This window comes from Taurulus bubalis, assembly GCF_910589615.1.
Source record: "Taurulus bubalis genome assembly, chromosome: 6".
NCBI lineage: Eukaryota > Metazoa > Chordata > Actinopteri > Perciformes > Cottidae > Taurulus > Taurulus bubalis.
Window position 1 is genome coordinate 20,111,681 of NC_136594.1, and position 20,349 is coordinate 20,132,029.

General features: G+C 43.7%; 2 protein-coding genes across 3 annotated transcripts in view; both read right to left on the reverse strand.

Moving 5' to 3' along the window:
- Nucleotides 1–22: 22 nt before the first annotated feature.
- Nucleotides 23–1,749, reverse strand: spink4 (serine peptidase inhibitor, Kazal type 4; the record flags this gene model as incomplete). Its single annotated transcript, XM_079219215.1, has 4 exons — nt 23–68; nt 732–844; nt 1,128–1,159; nt 1,698–1,749. The coding sequence occupies 4 exons, from the start codon at nt 1,747–1,749 to the stop codon at nt 23–25; spliced, it is 243 nt and encodes an 80-aa protein (XP_079075341.1).
- A 204-nt stretch (nt 1,750–1,953) lies between these two features.
- The window catches only part of LOC306737810 (phospholipid-transporting ATPase ABCA1-like), a gene marked incomplete at its 5' end in the record, with an annotated part of 33,905 nt that continues 15,509 nt past the window's right edge, over nt 1,954–20,349 (reverse strand). For both annotated transcript variants that reach the window (XM_079219604.1, XM_079219603.1), the window contains 41 exons: nt 1,954–4,768; nt 4,862–5,105; nt 5,229–5,321; nt 5,442–5,545; nt 5,660–5,794; nt 6,025–6,166; nt 6,438–6,544; nt 6,723–6,906; nt 7,070–7,199; nt 7,314–7,437; nt 7,624–7,768; nt 7,864–7,979; nt 8,098–8,275; nt 8,378–8,547; nt 9,145–9,219; nt 9,381–9,486; nt 9,595–9,627; nt 9,735–9,829; nt 9,959–10,148; nt 10,301–10,399; nt 10,984–11,108; nt 11,236–11,384; nt 11,658–11,771; nt 11,992–12,043; nt 12,159–12,361; nt 12,479–12,551; nt 12,667–12,896; nt 12,983–13,120; nt 13,242–13,381; nt 13,480–13,611; nt 13,731–13,905; nt 14,087–14,200; nt 14,325–14,529; nt 14,644–14,865; nt 15,024–15,246; nt 15,345–15,521; nt 15,617–15,825; nt 17,381–17,575; nt 18,627–18,743; nt 18,839–18,978; nt 19,074–19,317. In XM_079219604.1, the coding sequence (XP_079075730.1) occupies nt 4,625–4,768; nt 4,862–5,105; nt 5,229–5,321; nt 5,442–5,545; nt 5,660–5,794; nt 6,025–6,166; nt 6,438–6,544; nt 6,723–6,906; nt 7,070–7,199; nt 7,314–7,437; nt 7,624–7,768; nt 7,864–7,979; nt 8,098–8,275; nt 8,378–8,547; nt 9,145–9,219; nt 9,381–9,486; nt 9,595–9,627; nt 9,735–9,829; nt 9,959–10,148; nt 10,301–10,399; nt 10,984–11,108; nt 11,236–11,384; nt 11,658–11,771; nt 11,992–12,043; nt 12,159–12,361; nt 12,479–12,551; nt 12,667–12,896; nt 12,983–13,120; nt 13,242–13,381; nt 13,480–13,611; nt 13,731–13,905; nt 14,087–14,200; nt 14,325–14,529; nt 14,644–14,865; nt 15,024–15,246; nt 15,345–15,521; nt 15,617–15,825; nt 17,381–17,575; nt 18,627–18,743; nt 18,839–18,978; nt 19,074–19,317 (5,991 nt within the window). In that variant the 3' untranslated portion in view covers nt 1,954–4,624. The remainder of the gene's footprint in view (nt 4,769–4,861; nt 5,106–5,228; nt 5,322–5,441; nt 5,546–5,659; nt 5,795–6,024; nt 6,167–6,437; nt 6,545–6,722; nt 6,907–7,069; nt 7,200–7,313; nt 7,438–7,623; nt 7,769–7,863; nt 7,980–8,097; nt 8,276–8,377; nt 8,548–9,144; nt 9,220–9,380; nt 9,487–9,594; nt 9,628–9,734; nt 9,830–9,958; nt 10,149–10,300; nt 10,400–10,983; nt 11,109–11,235; nt 11,385–11,657; nt 11,772–11,991; nt 12,044–12,158; nt 12,362–12,478; nt 12,552–12,666; nt 12,897–12,982; nt 13,121–13,241; nt 13,382–13,479; nt 13,612–13,730; nt 13,906–14,086; nt 14,201–14,324; nt 14,530–14,643; nt 14,866–15,023; nt 15,247–15,344; nt 15,522–15,616; nt 15,826–17,380; nt 17,576–18,626; nt 18,744–18,838; nt 18,979–19,073; nt 19,318–20,349) is intronic.

A 20,349-nucleotide genomic window follows, 5' to 3' on the forward strand; every position in this document is an offset into this window, starting at 1 on the left:
CATCATCCCCCGGCTGCACAGGTCAGCAGCCCTCCTCTTTGGCAATCAAAATGTCCACCCTGGTTGTTCTGCAGAGAGAGAACAAGACACGTGGATGTGATTTGTTCTGTTTTGCTAACCTGCGATTCAGTTTAAGTTTCAAATCAATGTTTTTCTGGGAAATCATAACTCATATAAACTCATTGTGCCTGACTGCGGGAGATTTTATGTAACTATGGAGATAGTGTCAAAAGCCATCAATGAGGATACTTTAATACAGGAAACTGTGTGTTATAGGTTTGAAAGACTGAGACACAGAAACAGAGACAGAGATCACTTCCTAAAAGGAGTCACTTCCCCCCATCGACAAAAGCTGTCCCAGACAACAGAATTATTCAACTGTCTCTTCATGCCATGCATGTATATTTAATTAAAACATCAGTTTGATCAAATTGTTTTACTGTATTTGTGTCACTCAAGGAAAGCACCAAATGCAGAACCATCTCTTGACATTTTGTGTTTGTTTTTCTCCAACCACTAGCTCATTTCCTGTAAAGACATGTAAAAAACCGCCATTTGAATCAGCTGCTGCTGTCAGCCAATCAGGGTTCAGCATTGTGACTGTAAAGTTTAGACACATAAACCACCAGAGGGCGACTCCTGCACTCTGTCCTCTATCCGGTCGATTTGCATGTCGCCGCGCACCGCGTGTGAGTGGCAGGAGGAGAGCAGCTGCGCATGCGCGTACTCACTGTCTCTGCACACACAGCGCGCACTCGTTGGCGTACGTGTTTCCATCGCTGCCGCACACGGGAGCGAGGTTCAGGGGACACGCCAGGATCTCCGCCGTGTCCGGACAGGACGGCTGCCAGGAGGGGACGCGCGCGCGCGCGGACACACACACACACACACACACACACACACACACACACACACACACACACACACACACACACACACACAGCATCTGGTGAGACTTGCCTTCCTTCTCACATAATACATGTTTCAAAATGGATTGAGTGAAATAGTGTCGACTTCATTTTTTCTAAACCAGTCGCTCCCTTACACACACACACACACACACACACACACACACACACACACACACACACACACACACACACACACACACACACACACACACACACCTTCTTCAGGAGTCCAGAGTTCTCCTCGCAGCCTGTAAAGAAAGCACATGATTGGTCGGAAAGCGAATGTCATAAGCAACCGACCAGATAGTAAATCAAATATGCAATTTGCATGCAAAGCTGGTTAAGGCCATTTTAATAGTCCCATTTGTTGATAATTCTGATCTATTATTGAAACCAATACTATAAATTACTATATTATATCTAAAATTGACAGTCATTTTAGTTAATGTGATATCACTAATATATATAGTGTAAAATACCTGTTGAAAGCATTCAGACACATATTTTTTATTTTATATTTCTCTCAATTTTACTTTGTAGAATCCGTTTTCACTTGGACATTATCATTTTTTTCATGTATTATATGATCAGGGTCAAATACCCTTTTGACACAATGTTGTAAGGCAATGTAACATATTTGATTTCAATGGGTGATTACTTTTATTAGGCGTTTATTTATAGCGTCCAAATGGAATCCATCATAGTCATTTAGACATAAACTGCATTAATAACCCACACAAATGGAATGCCAAATTACCTCAGATAAAGTGTGTTTTTCTTTCTTACCTGCAGCCACACAGATGAGCAGGAGTCCCAGAAAAACAACTCTCCTAATCATGATGTTGGTGGATGAATAACTGACAGAAACCTGAGCGTGTCGGTTTTTACTGGCAACATAATTGTGTGTGTGTGTGCGCTCGTGGGAACACAGCAGGTGAAAATAGACACACAAGCACCCTCTAGAAATTTATAGTCATCAGCGCGCGCACACACAGACAGACACACACACACACACCTTTTGTTCAGTCATACAAACTTCCAGTTGACAACAAGCTTTATTGTATCTGCCACACAACTAGACAAACAAAATGCAAAATAATCAACTCAGGAGATGTTCTTTTTTTCAAAATGTATGATTTTTTTCATTTATTAATGTAAAGAGTAACTATACACAATGCGTAACAGACTCAAACAGCTGTTTAATACTTAAAAATGTAAACAAATAATACAATATAGAGCACGAGAAGAGAAACATCACCACTGTAATTTTCTCTTTATCTCACTAACGTGAGAAATGGGGAGACGTTAGTCTCCCCATTTGTCTAAAATCACGTGGAAGCCTTCAATCTCGATTTCAAGTTTCAAACAGATGTTTTAATGCAGTGGTGAAGCTTCATTTTATCTGAATTATACCTGTGTTCCAGTGCAGAGAATTGTTAAAATTGACCAAATCCCTACGAATACGTCCATGACAGGACAGGCTATGAAGTCTATAAAGTGCTCACATTTAGCAGAGGGTTCTGGTGCGATCCCAGATTTGATATGACACGGAGAACCCGTAATGACACTCTGTCATTAGTTTAAACCCTGGATGCTGTTTCCTGGGCTATAAAGCATTACAAGCACAACTAAAATCCACGTGGTCCCTGTTTATGTGGAGTCTGGCTTGTCGACTTGCTCCGGAATCATAATTTAGTCTGAAGTATCTCAACCTCACGTCTAAAAAAATTTGAGTCACTGAGTGGCGTCAGCATGGCAGCTTATCGATGTGGACAGACGGAAAGATTGGAATTTGGCAACATGGCTAGAAGATAAAACACTGACGGAGACTGAATGAGAGTACACATTTGACATAATGTGCGCTCTTTGTTTCGAGCTGCTGACGACGGACCAAGGCCTGAAATGAAAGCACAACTTCAACTTTACAAAACAGTTGCCTCCTCCACATTATGCTGGTGGGTCAAAGAGATATAGTCCGCTCCTTTTGGCACAGATACGGTTTTGTTCACTCCACTGGTAACATTTTTTTTCTTCTCTTTTTGACTTGAAGTCACAAAGTCGTACATAATATTCACATCGGCTGTACACAATATCCACATCGGCGCTGGCTCAGGTCTTGAACGCTCCCGTCTAGATCTCATATAAGCAGAGGAGCCGGGCAGCCGTCTGCGGGTACAACAGCTGCAGTGTCACCTGCAGGGCCATTTTCCATCAGAACGCATCTCACCACCAAAAATCACATCTTGATACAGATTGCTTCTTTTCTCTTCTTTTTACAACAGAATTTTAGATTTTGACTCCACGTATACATTATGTGCCAGTAATCCCACGATATTGAAGCACAACTCGAGTCCTTTCACAAGCTGATCTTACGACATGCTTCGGCGCACACACGGAAGGGCCGATAGTACGGGTGTGTGGCTTGGTGGAAAGCATGCAAGTATATATATCCAATGAACTTTCAAAGACCTATCCGAATTCTTTGAGCGACCTTCAGCTTTCTCTTGAAGTCCCAACTGCCAGTTTCGTCCACTCCAATAAGCTTTCAATTCGGGTGAGTAAGAAAAACAAGCCAGGATAGCAGAATGCACATCTTGTACAGACATCAAGCAACCATAATACCTTTTTTTTTGTTGTTGTTTGTTTTTGACAATGAAGGACACAATAAAAAAAAAAACATTTCATTCATCATCTTCACAAAAAGCCCCTTTTTTGTGCTTTGATGGTATCTGTCTTATACATTCCTGGGCAGCCGACATACATTGTTGTTGTTTTGAAATGGAGTGCTCAGATTTCTCTCTCTCCACCTTGATACAGTATAGGCACTGTGCTGGACAATGTAAAGGACACCAAGAACAAAAATGAAATGTGGTTATCTTAAATATTACCCAAACAAAGAAAAATAAACTCCATAGAGGTTAAGTTTGTCCATTCAAATTAAATTACCTTAAAGAAAATTAGTAAAAATTAGTCTCAAATCATTGAGACTGAAATCAATTGGATTGTAAATGCTTTTTTCTTTTTACCATCACTTGTCTGATAAAACAACAAGTGTGCTTGGTAATGAAGAGTGAGAGAGGGCTGAGCCCGAATAAAAAAAGTAGTCGGTCCGTCTTTCATCAGTTGGCAGTGAATGATCTGGATTTTTGCTTTACGCTGTGGTGATTTCACGATACAGAGCAGCCCACATACAGTCCCACTGACTACCGGCAACTACTTTTAGGAACGGGGGAAAAAACTAGAGATATTTCCTTCCATCATCCCCGATGCCGTGTCCATTGAACGCGTAGCCGGGCTACACAACGTTCCAGTCTAGCGCAGTATTATAATCCTGCTGCTTCAATTGTTCTCAGTCTTTTCTTTCTTTCCGCCCGTCTAGTGAAGGAGAAGCACCAGTCTCCAAGCCCTCACAGGAATATCTTCTCATCTTAAATATATTCTTGTACATTTCTTGCATTGATTTGCATTGAGTTGTCATTGCTTCAGTGTCACAATACCTGCAGTCTCTGCCTTTTCAAGAGGCTGTGCGCGGAAGTGCAGGTCCACTGAGAAATGATAACAATTAAAAAAGACTAAAAAATAGAAATAAAAAAAATGAACATATTTCGTCAAACCCCCCACCCCCCGCAGGTTAGTGGTCCATGTTATGTAGGTTGGGGGGGGGAGAGAGAGAGGGTGAAGCGAAACGACTCCCGCGATGCTGTGTCGTGGAATCAGACACAGCTCTCTCTGGACTTGTTGTCCGTGAGGAAAGAGTTAAGCGGGACAACGTCCACTACCACAGCGTCCCGTTTGTTCAGATGGGCCTCTCTCAAATGGTCCTCATCACTTTGGTCCTTGGCGAAATTTACAAACACCTGCAGAGGGGAGAAGAGGAAAGGGAAATTAGACTCAGCCCATACTGAAGTCACAGTCCAGTTATAGTCAGAGCCGTGGGCGCACTCGCTTACTTGGTCTAAAGTTGTCTGTGAGACGGAGTAGTCCTCTATGCTGAGCTCCTCCTTGTTCTTAGAGAGCAGGGAGAAGATGCGGGCGAGGGAGGTGAGGGAGGAGGGCAGCTGGTATTGCAGCATGTTGCGGTGTTTCTCCTTCAGCGTGCTACCAGGCAGCTCGCGCTCGATGAACCCCATCACCGGCCGAAGGTCTGGGTCCGGGCCAGTCACCCGCAGGATGATGGTGTAGCCGTCGCCGAACCTGGCGGGATTGCAGCGAAGCACATTCATTTCATTCAACTGAACTTTGGAAGTGACGATCTGATGAAAACTGCTTCTCTTTCATTGAGCTTTAGTGAAGTGCCATCTTGGCAAGTGTCCATACCTGTTTTTGAGATGCTGCACACTGCCCAGACAGCGGAACCTGCCGTTGACCATGATGGCCATTCTGGTGCAAAGTGCCTCACACTCCTCCATGCTGAAGAAAAAAAAAACACACCGGTTTGAGATCAGTCATGTTGAGGTAACCACCTCAATCAACAACACAAATATAGAGTTCCATTAATCGAGAAGATGTAATCCAGGCGGCCAGTCTCACCTGTGAGAGGTCAGGACTACAGATCGTCCCTCTTTGATGATGCTCAGGATTGCGTTCCACAGAGCACGCCGGGCTTTAGGATCCATGCCTGTTGTCGGTTCATCCTGTGAACAGGAAGCAACAGATACTCAGCTGCTGCTTCGATGTTCCATCACACTGGGTCACACTGCTGCACTGCTTTACACAAAATAACTAAGAAGTATTTTGTGTCTACTGACCAGAAAGACTACAGGTGGTCCTCCTATGAGAGCGATGGCCGTAGACAGTTTCCTCATGTTTCCTCCGCTGTAGCTGCCGGCTGACTTGTCCACATACTTGACCAAACCCAGCTTCCGGATGCCCCACTCTGCCACCTAGTGGATAGGAGAAAGGTTTCACGAGTGTCAGCCATTTTCTTTTTCTTTTGTACATGCATATTGACTGACACTTAACAGAGTCTGTTTGTTTATTTGTATCGACCATCATATCCCACTCAAATAGTAAAACAAGACTCCAAAAGTAGAGTTATTCTATTATAGATAAAAGACCAAATACTTCATGTGATAGTAAATAGAGTAGGCTGATGCGTGTGTTTATTACTGACCTCACAGACTTCCTTCTCCGGCACTCCTCTCAGGATGGCGTAAAACTCGAGGTGCTCTCTGCCGGTCAGCAAGTCGTTGATGGCATCAAACTGAGGACAGTAGCCCATGTTCTGATGCACCTCATTGATCTCCGTCGTTACACTGAAGGGAGATAAACAGAGGAGTATAATTAAGTTCCATAGAAAGCAAAAATAATAATCAATATTTTTAACTAAATTTAGCCTTTTAGTTGATGTTTTCTCCCAATTGAATGAAAGCTAACTAAATTCCCAATCAGCTTTGTTGAAGAATATTCTTAATTATTGCAATATTTATTTCAAGTGCATACACTAGTGAATACACTAGGTTAATATATGAATCATAATACAGATGATTGGATGTATTGTATATTCAGAGGAGGTATGTGTCTTACCTCTTGCCGGCCAGGTAAGCCTCTCCGCCGGTGACCACAGAGTCTCCTGTCAGCATTTTAAAGATGCTGGTTTTCCCTGCTCCATTCACCCCCAGCAAACCGAAGCACTGCAGGAGAAGAGGTATGTTTATTTTCACAGGAATATAGACTTTCTTCACTACATTCATTGTATCTGCTGTATCATCCTCTTACAAGACACATTTTTAAACAATACCCAAACTTTTTTTTCTGTACTAAAGAAAGCCTGTGTTTTCCCGGTTTAGAATCACGTCTGCGGCATCGTACCTCTCCAGGGGGGATGCCAACACACAGTCGGTCCACTGCCGGCTTCTGTTTCCTCTTATAAATCTTGGTGATCTGTCTGAGCTCCAGGATGTCTGACTTTCCTCCTCCGCTCAGGATCCTCTGTCGCTCTCTGGCCACGTCCTCGTCTTCTTCTCCAATAGGCTTCAGGTGACTGGTGGATGACCTGCACAGGCAGCAAAGGGAGGAGAGGTCACGTAAAGGACATACTTCACCCATAGGGGATTCAAAAGCCAGATCTACTTGTTTTGAGTTAATGTTTAAGTTATGGATACTGTGTTATAAAGATGACTCTTTAAGTTCTCATGTGTATTAAAGGTTTCACCCACCTGGACTTGAAGAAGAAGTGGTACTGAATGAGGACAGTGATTACGAAGAAGACCACACCCTGGATGGCCATTGCAAACAGGTTCTTTCCCACCATGTCCCAGGCCAGAGGGGAGCGGAACCGGTTTTCCCCTACAGAGACAAAAGCACAGCCAGAGAACATTTAGAAAATGTATATTACGTCCCTTGTCAAAACAAATTGGGATGCATTTGCAGTGTTTGGTAAAAGAGGTCTGCTGTAATTACCAAATCTCTCCAAAGCATCTGACATTGCCTGATTTTTCACCATGTCAATCAGTCCTCTGCCCAGACAGAAGTGAGGGAAGATGAGGAACACGTTCTTTAGGATGTCGTTGATGCCACCGATTTCCTAAAAAGGGAATAAAGTGAATATTAACAGTTAATATTCAGTCGTTAGGGGTAAAGCATTCAATCAATCATTTCTAAGTTTGCATTCAAAAGCCTCTATCTCTCTTTCTACATACTCTTGAATCAACAAACTACCAATCTATTGCGACTCTTAACTAAATCAAAATGATTGGGAGACATCATTTACATTGCTTCCAAACAGCTCCAGTACAAATGTGGAGACGCTGCCGTTGATCCCGATCAGTATGTTAACGCTGGTCAGAACCACGTAGGCCGTGCTGGGGATCTTGAAGAAGAATGAGGCTGGGTACATCAGAGGGGTGATCGACCATCTGGAGGGAGAAACAAACGATTGTTTTAGATTAGTAAAGGAGAAAGAATTCGAGAAAGGAAGAGCCCAAACAAACTGAGCGCATGTCAAATTTACCCGTAGAGCAGCAGCAGCAGCGCCAGCACGGGCAGATTGGTGGAGGACACGTAGGCATCTTGTTGGAAACATATGAAGATAATGATGACCAGTGTGGCTGGGACGATGTAGTTACACTGCAAGAGAGGAAGCAAAAGAGGGTGAACAATAGTGTTACGCTTCATTTCTAGAGAATAATGTTATATTTAGACTCATCAATGGGGCTCAGTGTCCCGCTCCAATGAAATGTCTTACCATGTCCCAGACAAAGTTGGCCAGCCAGTAGAGTAAAGGCTGCACTCCGCTGATGAACTGCATGTGTTTGGCCTTGTTCACTCTCTCCTGAATGAGGAAGACCACAAAACTGGCAGGGACAAAGGACATGGCGAAGATCACGCAGATGGAAACCAGCACATCTACCGACGTCGTCATCCTGAGAACAGAGCGAAGGGAGACGTGAGAATGACAGGCGATGTCTCTTGGAAAGGGCCAGAGACGTGTTATCACATCATAAGTGCACTCCCTTGATACTCACAATGCGACCTGTGACAGCTGCTCCTTGGTGAGGTTGAGCGGGTGATTGGCGCCAGTGATGCCAAACTTGGTGGGGTCTTGGTCGGCTTGCAGACTCGCCCGCAGGATGCCGTTGTTCATCACGTTGAGGAAAGAGCCGATGCTGTGCCAGCCCTTGTTGTTGAACCAGATCTGGAAACAGAGAGGCATGTTAGTTTCTGTAACCTCAGAGGAAATACAAAGCAGCCTGGAAGTACATCTCTGTGAGCAGCAGCTGCGTGTCATAAGTCTGCATGAGACTAAAAATGACATTATGTCTTTGTATCTCGTACAACTCTCTTCCCAATATAGTATCTGTTCCCCTCTACTCTGTCTCTTTGATGAGGGCTTCTTTTTAGTCATTTTCTGAACTGGATAAAAGCTCTTAGGTTTTGATCGTTCCATTGTGTTTTCTATTTTCGTGGTTCAATTGAAGCTCATTCAGTTAGCTGCTCTGCATAAAAATCATTACCTACATGCCTAAAATGTGAAAATGTTCATCATTAACAGTGTTCTCAACAAAGACCAGTTGATATAAATGAAGAGAAATACACAGTATGTGTAATTCATGAATAGGAGTAATTCATAATTAGCCACAAAGCAGAAACCATTATTAAGCACACAATATGAATAGTGAATGAAGCATATTGTATTATAATTTGGTGAGGGAGGCTTGAAGGTAACTAAAGGAGCATGTGTTGTTGTATAACCAGTATGTGTGTGAGTGTGTGGGCGTGGGTGTGTGCTGACCTTGACATTATTCTTGGTATCCAACCCTTGTATAAAACCAGAGAGACTGTTAAAGAAACGATCCGCTGCAGTTCCCTGGAGGGCGAGAGAGGGAGAAAGTCTTCTTTAGCACAAGGATCAACTCTCACTGTTCAAACCAGTAAGTCTAGCCCACCACAGCAGTAGTAGTTAGTAGAACAACGTTTGCTGGTGCATTAGTTTAGTGCAGTGTGTAAAACAGTGATGTAATGTCTTACTCTCTCCAGACGGAAACGCTTCGTCAGTTGAGCAATGGCATCATCAATGTCTTCAGTGTGGGCCTTGAACTCCGAACTCCTGGCGCCCAGTGAGAATCCACCGTATCTGGGGAGAGCACAATCCTTTTAACATCAGCGAAGGACACAGCCGAGAGGCACTCAGTTCAACATTATCGAGCCGTTAGCTCAAGATGGATTGTTTCTGATTATGTACCTGAACTCATTGACCCAAATCTTGTTCTTCAGGCTGAAAGAGAAGATGTTTTGGATGTTTTTATTAAATGAAACATACTACAACGAATCAAGAATTAGAACCAATTCAAGTGCGCCAAACTAATGTAAGTTGAGTGTTACCTCTTGCCAATGATCTGAGCGTAGGTTTTAACCAGATAGTCAGAGACGTTTCGGCCAGTCAAATTCTGAAGCGTGTCTTTTTCGCTGATTTTCCTCTGTACAAACAAACATAAACAATAAATTAACATTATTTGTATTTGTGTGTATTTTATCTTTACCCTTGTAATTGTAGATTGATTAACACTTCAGTTTGGACTTTTTTGAAATTGTGTGTTGTCGCCAACCTGAGGTGGTGGAAGTCCCCCAGCGCCAGCAGGACACTCAGGAAGCATCCTCTTGCGTCCGCCACAGCTGCACTCACACATGGGAGAGGGATCCTCCATGGACCAGTTGCCTTTGTCGAACATGTCCCTCACACTCTGAGAGACTTCCGGGGCCGACCACTCATCCTCTATCGTTGTGCAGGGAGTCTCCCTGGAGCACAGAGATACAAGTCAAATCTCCATGTTATGCCTATGTATAAACTACCATATTTGTATTTTTGCTAAAACTGCCCGCAGAGCAACTGTAGATCCAAGTGTTTATATTTTCCTTAATAAATGTTGTATTTTTTTCTTAACACTCACGATATAGGTTGTCCTTCCATGCAGCGCGTTCCAAATCCTGGGTTTTCCGTCAGAGCTTCCAGTAGTTTGTTGATGTGAGGATCCTCAGGTATGTCATTACTACAAACACACACATAACCCATAACCCACATGCCTTTAATATCACATGGCATTAATTCACTATCTTGGAAATACACAAACAAATCATTCCAAACAAATGATGTTTAACAATCAGTTGTCCAGCTCCTATCGTGTTAGGACTGAAGACAGACGCAATCATCCGGATGTCTACTAATCATTTATTGACATTTAGAATAGTTTTATGATCAATTTCTGACACCATGACTCTCTACTTTTACTTTTATTTTTAAGTAAATAAAGGCTGTGTTCAGCGCAGTTTTAGCAGTTGCTGAGTTTAAAACACATCAGTTAGGTCACATGCGCAACCCTCAGTGAATTTAGGTCATCTTTTACATATTTAATGAGTTGTGCACTTTGTAGATGGAAATAACACGTTTCTTTTGAAAAGTGCTTCTTTTTTTGTGCAAAAAAAGAGAATGCGTTGATTCAGGTGAGTTGAAGATTTAAAAGTGCTTTGAGGGATACATGTAGAGAATGAGCAGAAACGTCTTAGAGAACTGGAGATATATTGGTGAAAAGGAGGACAATGCAATTTTTCCCAGACATAAAGAACGGTATCTCACCTGATGAAGGCAAACTGTTCCCCATACATGCTGTGATCCAGAGTCAGACTTGGGTACTTTCCAAACGGAGGGACAATCAGGCTGAACACCAGGGCGATACACACAAACACCGCCGGGAGAACAATCTGAAGAAGAAAAAAAAATAAAACATGACGATTCAATACAACTGACACACCTCAGAAGTACTGCTTCACTCTCAGAGGCGCGAGATTGTTATTAACAATATGTGTAATTAAAATAGCATCAGCATACCTGAGCAAAGAAGCCTTTCCTGGAGCGCCGAGCGTAGAGGAATCGTTTCCAGAGTAGTGCGACGAACTGCTGCCTCTTCAGACTCCAGCCTTTGACCTGGAACGAGCCTTTGCCAGCTGTTCCACTGAGCCAGTCGGTCTCTCGGGATTCTGGACACAGATGACACAATACACATGAGCAAACTCATCTCGTCTGTGTCCCGATTCTGCAATATTGCTAATAATATTGCAATTTCCCTGGCACAAAGCAACTGATTAGTATGCTTTGAAACATGAGTCTAGTTTTATAGTGATGTATTTTTCCTAATTTTCTATACATATTTTTGGTGAAATACACCTTCAGGTGAAAACCAAGGCTAAACGCAATGATAGCAACAATACCGTCGATATCATTGCACTGCATGCTGGGTAGTGCAGTTCTACCTGGGTCACCTTCGGAGTCGTTGAAATCAAAGTCGTCCTCAGTGAAGGGCTTCAGGCAGCTCTGGTGGTCTCCAAATGCATGATGGCGGCGAGTCCTGGTCGGCACGACTCCATCTGCAGCCACACGAGGGTCAACGTGTTACTTTTGAGGTTCAACCCCCACAATAATCCAGTAACCTGAGAGCAAGCGCTGATGCTGCTAATATACGTTTAAAAACAAGATTGTAATCATGTTTATTTAATACAGATGTGAAGTGTTTAGCTGCTGTGAATCTTTCATAATAATAATTAATCCCTTATTAAAACAGGCAATAAAAGGCATCATCAATCTCACCTGAGAGCTCAACAGCGTCTACTCCACTGTCCTCAGCCACTTTCAAGAAAATCTGCAGAGTTGGAGAAAACACAATTTAAACATTGGGAAAAGAATCCTTTTTTTGTCCGTTTCTACCTTCAACAGTGTTGAATATGAAAGGCCCACTTAGACCACCTGCTCCTTACCTCCTCCAGGGTGGTATCAGATATTCCATAGCTGGATATTCCCAGGTCGGTAAGTCTGTCATCCAGCTCGTGGAAGAGCTCTACAAAGGCTCCGTCTTTAGCTGACTGATAGGGCAAGACATAGGTGATTTCATGGCCAACGTCCTCAACCAGGCGAGCCTCGTGGACATGCTTGAATATCACGTTGGAGATGAGGGACACATCTGTAGTGAAGAAAGCGTGAGAGGTTGGTGAGAGGGAATGATAACACATCAACATCTTATATGCTTTTCAAAGATAATTTTACAGGAATAAATGCTTTTAAAGTTTTCAGTTCTCACCAATAGTGGTAGTTTCGCTCTCTGGTTCGCTGCCCAGACCAGCATCCGAACTGCTCTCTGATACAGTGTCCTGCTGAACCGAAGACAAAGAGGGTAAACGGTTACCTTTCGAAGTTAAAAACACTGTAAAGGAGACAACTTCTCTCGCATCTTTTAAAAACCCGCGTTCTCTGCAACATCTCTCTTACCTTCTCGGGCTTCTTGCTGTAGGACACGGTGCTGGCAGAATTCCTGCAAGACTGAAGTGTCAAGTCGTAGTCCCTCTTGACCAGGGTCAGGTAGTAGCCTGTGCCCAGTTGGGTCTTCAGGAAGAGCGAGGAGCCCACGCAGCACAGCTTGCCGTGAGAAATGATGGCGATACGGTCACCCAGGATGTCGGCCTCGTCCATGTGATGAGTGGACAGGATGATGGTGCGGCCTGGTGAGGAACAGAGGGACTCGCTCAGTTTACAAACTACAGAATGTGTAACTGTTACCGACTGTACAACTGTTAGTGGTATTTACCTTGTCTGTATTTAAGCAGCAGATCCCAGATGCCCCTGCGTGCGTAGGGATCGACTCCGGCAGTAGGTTCATCCAGGATCACAACCTTTGAGCCCCCGACGAAAGCCAGAGCCACTGACAGTTTCCTCTGCATCCCTCCTACAAAGACAACAGGAAGACAATACCATTTTTAATATCGCTATTGACATGAAATTCTCTCTGAATAACATGACTTGTGAAACAACTAAAAGGTAAAGGAATTCCAAACAGTCAAACTGACCGGAGAGTGTGCTGGTGCGGGAATCTCGTTTGTGAGGCAGTCCGACATCGTTCACAATTTGTTCCATCTCGGCCTTCACCTTCTCCTCCGGCAGCCCCTTCAGACGGGCGTAGAACCAGACGTGTTCCTCCACCGTCAGCCTGGATTACAGCAAAGCAACAAGTCAAACGGTTACCAAATGCACAAAAATGCTACAAGCGTGCAAATAATTCAGTCTTTGTTGCTGCTGTATACGTACATGCTGAAAAGTACGTTGTGCTGGGGGCAGACGCCCAGATTCTGCCGGATGGTGCTGAGTTCACTGCGGATGTCCTTGCCGTGGATGTAGGCTGTGCCAGATGTGGGTGGGAACAACCCCGTCAGGATTGACCTATCAGACAGCAGGGAGGCACACAACAATCAACATCAATTGCCGTCTCAACTGAGCAGATTTTAAAGTCTTTCAACTAGTTTCTTGATGAACTGCAGAGCATGTGTGTATAAACGTACATGGTTGTGGTCTTGCCAGCTCCATTGTGGCCGAGGAAGGAGGTTATCTGTCCTTTATAGAACCTCAGGGACAGTCCGTCTACAGCCAGCTTTTTTCCATGGCTGTAGACCTTCACCAGATTCTCGATGTAAACACCTGGCTCGATGTGACTTGGCTCCTCCTCGATACACACAGCTGTGGATCATCAAAAAAAGACACGGATGGCATTTAATTAAGGACATAAGCTTTAAGAAGAGATTTGATAGGATACGTCAAGAGGATCATCCATCTGCATTTTATATCGCTGATGGTTTTATACCTGAAAATTCCTCCCTAAACAGAAAGACCAATAAATAGTAATGTTTGTGATTTGTACCTTCAGCGTTGCCCTTCTTCGACACAGGGGTGGAGAAGTTGGTGTTCTCTTTCTCTCCACACCAGTACGTCTTAGTGAAAGGGAAGTACCAAGGCCTGGGGATCCCATACTGACCTGGAATAGAGGGACATTTTCAGTATTGTCCATATAAAAATAAAAAAAATCCCTAACTATTTAACTGTACATCAATTAGGCACTTTACGGAAAAATACGACAATCGTAAATTACATCCACTCACCAGGGAACACAGACTCGATGTACCAGGTCATTACTCCGTAGAGCACCGCATCAAAGAGCATGAGGGAGATGGAGGTGGTCAGGTTGTAGCTGTCCTCCTCCAAAGGGCTGGCCAGCAGGTTGGACCACTGGATGCCCACCCCTTGCTCCTCAAACAGGGCAAAGTACTCGCAGCCAAAACCAAACGCCACAGGAGACAGCAGACTCTGTGACAAGGACAAAGAAGCCGGAGTTTAGCGTACACAGAAAAATAACTGGATACAACGCTCAACACATGCTGTATGTATTCAAATGTGCATAGTTAAACGTCTCCCACACACCGCTATGACTTTTGCTCCAAAGCCGATGTAGTCTTGCCAGGCGACACACAGCACGTAGGGCAGGTAGAGCGTGAAGTATATGATGCCACCGCAGGCAGCTGCCAAGTTGGCACGAGAGAACAGAGTGCTAATGAGGAAGCACTGCATGATGGTTACAATGCCGAAGGATCCCAGGAAAAGGAACACAACGCCTGGATCACTATAAGGCAGCAGGTTTCCCATCTGAAAATGGTGGCGGGGGGGGGGGGAGAATTAATTAAATTGTTTCCAGGTTACAACTGTATAATATTGCTTCTTTTCCACAATATGCTGACATTCCTGCATGATGACAAAGTGTGTGATCACAACATGTGTATGGGCGTGTCCGTGGCAACACCAACCTTTAATAACAGCACCAACAAGCTGGCGCTGATCAGGAGCGGGATCAAGCTGCTGATGAACCAGCTGAGCCACAGGGTGCCGTTGTTCAGGCCCATGATCCTCATGGTTTCTTTGAGCCGGGCCTCCTTCTCGTACACCACGCCCTTGATGATGATGGCTACGGAGTACATCCACGCCAGGGTCATGAAGAGAGGCATGGACCGACTCATCACCCGCAGGAACCTGAAGAAAGAAAAGGGGAAAATTGGTTGTGCATGTTTTAAACTGACTTGACAGTGAAAGTTGCAATTATACTCTAGCATTGCACATTGGCCACTTACATGTCATCAACATAGCAGGGGTAGGGCATCTGCTGAATGTAGACGCCCGTCTTCTCCTTGGTGCCAGTGATGGCTCTGATGATTCCATGCTCGATGACGTCCTGCAGGTAAGAAAATCCGCCCCAGACATATCGAAGGTCCTCGAAGGGGTCTGCCCTGGGACCGGGGTCCCAATAGCTGCAAAGCAAAATTAAAAATCTGTGAGCTCATAAAAAAACAAAAATGTGCAAAGGGTGCGTCATTCAATAATAGTTGGGACGGTAGCTTCTTACCCGTCTTTAATCTTGTTTGTTCTCTCTACGTTATCAATGTCCATGCGGATCTTATAGTTGACGTTGGGAGGCAAGTCAATGCTGTCGCCATGGGCGATGTCAGGAAACACGATTCCAGCCCAGAACTTCTGGTTGTTCAGAAGACCCATGGACTTGTTGACCAGTCTCTCCTCATTAGCGACAGGCTCCAGCTTGTCCAGGTTCACACACTGAGCATGAAGAGAGAGAGAGGTTACGGCACGTTTCACTCCAAAAGACTCGGCATGAAGTATCATTTGCATGAGGTGTTGTGGGGTCTAAATGGTGCATGAAGGTCTTTGTCACACAGCTCAAGAAGGATGGAAAAAGAAAACATGCATGTAATGATTTCTTTCCTAAGAGAAAATGAAGTAATTGAGTCTCAAGCTTTATCTCCCCAACAGCTGAATGTCCTAATTGTGTTTTGTTTCAGTTGCTCTGAATAAGAGAATCTCTTGAGTACCGGACCCTTTGGGTGTCCGACTTTTATTAGGTCGGAACATGAAAGTCCTGCTCACATAATCAAATGCTTTCCTTAAATATATTGCTCAGTTCCTGATAATAACAGTGAACTCAATACCCTATTACACAAACTCACTGAGTGACCACAACAGAGTTGTTTTGTCGAGACGTCGTACAGATTAGCCTCTCACATAGCCGACATAAGCTGACTTATACCTCTTCGCCTCATACTGTGTGAGAAGCCAATGAGTTCAGAAAGCATGGTGAAGAATATAGCATGAGCACTCCTTATCCTGCAGGTATCACAGACTTGTAAGGTCTTGAGATAATTAGTGTGAGGAATGTCAGTTTGAGACGTTGCATGGTCTCTATGAGGTGAGAGAGTAGGTCTTTGGGTTGTTTGCAGTGTTGTTAAACTGAATATACATGAGTTAAATAATGAGTGTGACATCTAATTGACCTCCAGTTGTGGTTTAAAATTCCCTCTTTTTGATTAATTTGTATTTTTCTCATTATGAGCCGTTACGGTTAGAAGATCAGTTTATCGTTAATTGTCTGTGTCTTCGGATAGAAAAACATCATCACTCATCTAGCAAATCTGATCATCATTAAATATTAGAAGAGCACCACGAGGCTATTAGTCCACATTTACCACTGAACTTTGATGTTTAATCTATAGGACTCTCAATGAAGAAATTCCCTTACATGTACACGCATGCCAACGATTTACTCTGGAACACACATTGATTAACATTTGGCAGATGTTAGGGCTGGTTGTTGATCGCTTAAGGCTGCGGCATACTGACCCAAAACACAGAGACAGGGAGCAGTGACAAACTCAGCATGACAATGATTCGATTTGGTGAGGGAAGGAAGGGGAAAGAACATTTGATTTCAAGGCTTTTAATAGTTGCACCAGGTTATAAATGCAGTTCAAAATGAATTAATAAAACAATGGAATAATGGAAGATTTTGTAATGCGATGACCTATTAGGGCAATTAGCATTTAACCTATTTCCCCACTAGGTTTTGAACTAAATGGAAGATATTGGGTAACACAACATTAAGACCCATACATATATGGAAAACAAGAACGGCTACGCAATAATATAATTTCACACATCTGCATATGCAGAATTAATTCGTCATGTAACAGCATCATAACATGCTCTAAAAATCCTTTTCTTTGAAGTAAAGCTTGGTTTGGTATTTCATGGACTGAATGCGTTTCCTGGAAAAACTGTGTTGAGTTGTGTGCGTTGGTGTCACGCATCCTGCACTAACCTCCATGAAGCGCGAGATGGTCTGGATGGCCTGGTCAGTTTCATTGAAGACGTCTCTCCAGGTATAAGCGGATCCTGCAGGTCTTTGGTCCTCTGAGACCTTCATCAGGAAGGCCGACACATCTGACACACGCCACTCAGTCTCACTGAGCTGGGCATTAAAGAACGCGGCACTGGCGTTATTCTGGAGCATCGTCTGCAAAGAGGAAGGTTAATATTGTTTATTATAGTCATGTGCAATTTTAATATGATAAAGAAAACCTAAAATATTAAAAGAGGATGCAGATAAACATTCCTCCAGGCTTCTCTCAAATTAATTATATCTATTAGCAACAACCACTTTCCTGTTTCCCTGACAGAGAAAACTATTTCATGACAGACACAGCTATCTAATCAAATAAGTATAAAACTGAATACTATTCAAGGTTTAGCCCTGTTATTCTTATGTTTTCAAAATGCATCTTATTCTTATTTAGAGGTCTGGGGTTCTTTATATACAGTTAATGGTCTCAGCAAAAATCCTATATGTGAAGGTATTTTACAGTACCATCTTTCGCCACTAGGTGGAAGTGGTACTTTGGTAATTAACACAGGACACATAGTAGTGACAAACAAGCTGTGAACAAAAAAATAAGGAGGCGCCATGTTATAAACTATATGCCATCTGAAACAGAATTTTTAAATGGATCAATCTGCTAGAGTGACTGTAATGTTAGACTCGTGCACCTATTTTGAGAACACTTAGTGTTGCTTGTCCCTGTGTGATGTGATCAGAGTAACGGCAAATAGTTGAAACGAGGGCGAACCTTGTTTGCTTCATGGTTTCACACTGCTGCCAGAACCACATTTTTATGTCACGCTGAAAATCCTTCAAAGCTTTGTTTGAATTAATCAAGTTTTATGGTTGACCCGAACTTGTTGGCCCTTTTGGTTGAATTGTCTGTCTGCACATTTGTCTCACTCTTACATTTAAATTGACTTCTCTTGGACCCTGTCCTCTTTCTCCACAGCTACTAAGTACTTTTATCAACCTGTGAAGAACCCACAAGAGAATATTATCTGACTAAAGGGTCAGACTTCTGTTAATAATCAGAACATGGCCCCATATGCAGCAGGCTAGTTGGTATACTTTACAGAAGCTTCACATCAGACACATAATTATATTGTGTGTGTGTGTGTGTGTGTGTGTGTGTGTGTGTGTGTGTGTGTGTGTGTGTGTGTGTGTGTGTGCACAGCATCCCACTCACCCTGACCATATCCATTTCCTCGCCATTCTCTATGAAGTTCCAGAATTTGGGCCTCATCTCCTCCCACATCCCTCCAAGGTCCCTCAGCACGCCGAACTCCTGGAAGGTCTTATTAACCTGCAACGCACACAAACAAGCTCAGCCTCATTCAATGGGGGTTCATTCAGGATTCTGATGGGGGTTCACGGAGATGAGACGGGGCCTTTCTGTACCTCATGGATGATTCTCTGTGTGGCGGGAGTATCTGGGGTGTACAGGATCTTCCCCATGAGCAGAGGCTTCAGAGCTCTCCAGATCATCCTGGAAATGGGGCTGGACTCCAGGCTCCGCATCATGCTGTTACAGTAGGGAGCTGGGAAATAAACACACACATTTTGAGTTTTGAACATCGACTGACTTCTGATGAAAGTACAAAATGGGGTTGTTTCAGGTAGTTCGGACACTTACTGGAAGAGTTGTCGTAAGCTGCGAGGGGATCACTGTCGCTGCTGTTGCCATGGTTTCCGAACAGGGCCTTGTAGTTGTTGTCCTCATACCAGTTGAGAGACTTGATTTTGAGGCCGCCTCCCTCGGGGTGTCCGCAGACGATACGCGACACTGCCTGGTACATCTGGTTTGGAGAGCCGGTGGCATTTGCAGTTAGATACAGGATCTCCTTACGCATGTCCTTCCAACTTTTCATGCTGGCCAGCTGGAGGGGGAGACACAAACAGGAACGTTAGCATAATGGAGGCTGCAAGTTGGTCAGTAAATATATCCTTTCAAGCCCATACTTTGATACAAATACACAGACACATTTCCCAGACCCATAAAGCTAATTTTAGATGAAACATATTGCCTTTAAACATCAAACAATCTAATATCCAATTAAATAATACTCTCATTCTGAGATATGTGGCTGCAGGTGTTTTTTACTGTCGTGCTTTAACGTACATGTCGAACATGGATTATGAAAAGTTGTACTTCACAAAAGAAGAATTTAGCGGATAATGATTTTGGTTTGGGAATTATATCTCGCCCAGGTCCGTGATATTAGTCCTCGATGACATCGGCTTCAAGCAACAGAACACGGCCTCCCTGTACTGTCCATGAGGCCGCTGAATGTACTGCCCTTCATATCGGCTCCATGTGTCGCCACATCTGTGTTTAAACTTGCTGAGCACATGCCTCTTCCTTCTGGGTGTCTCATGTACTGTAACTCCCAGTGTGAGAAGTGTAAATAATATGGCTATCACCTGTCACAACAGAGGCAGCTTATATGAACCCTCTGTGCGCGTGTGTGTGCGCGCGCATGCGTCATTATTAAAAGGTTACCACCTGCACACTATGAGTGGTATCCGTGGTGGTCAAGTGGAGACACTTAGCCTTCTGCCTGATTAAGATAAATTTAACCGCTGTCCCCAGTCCTATCTGTCTCCCCGTGTCTGTGCATGTGCATTTCTCTCTAGAGGAGACGTCGTCACACCCCTTCTCATATTAAAAGTGACTGATCATGGACAGTCCATAAAATGTCTTAAAGTGTATAAGGTTGGTCCTGTATTCACTTGTGTCATTAGGTGTTATGTCTCCACTCTGCAGCCGTTTCTTTATCGCAAAATCCTCACTGCTGAATGCTTTGGGGCGGTGCGGTACTCTTGCCTTGTTATCACGATACAAAACACTTGTACAGCTCTTCCTCAGCTGCTATTTATTTTCTGTGGTCATGTTGACAACAACCACAAAA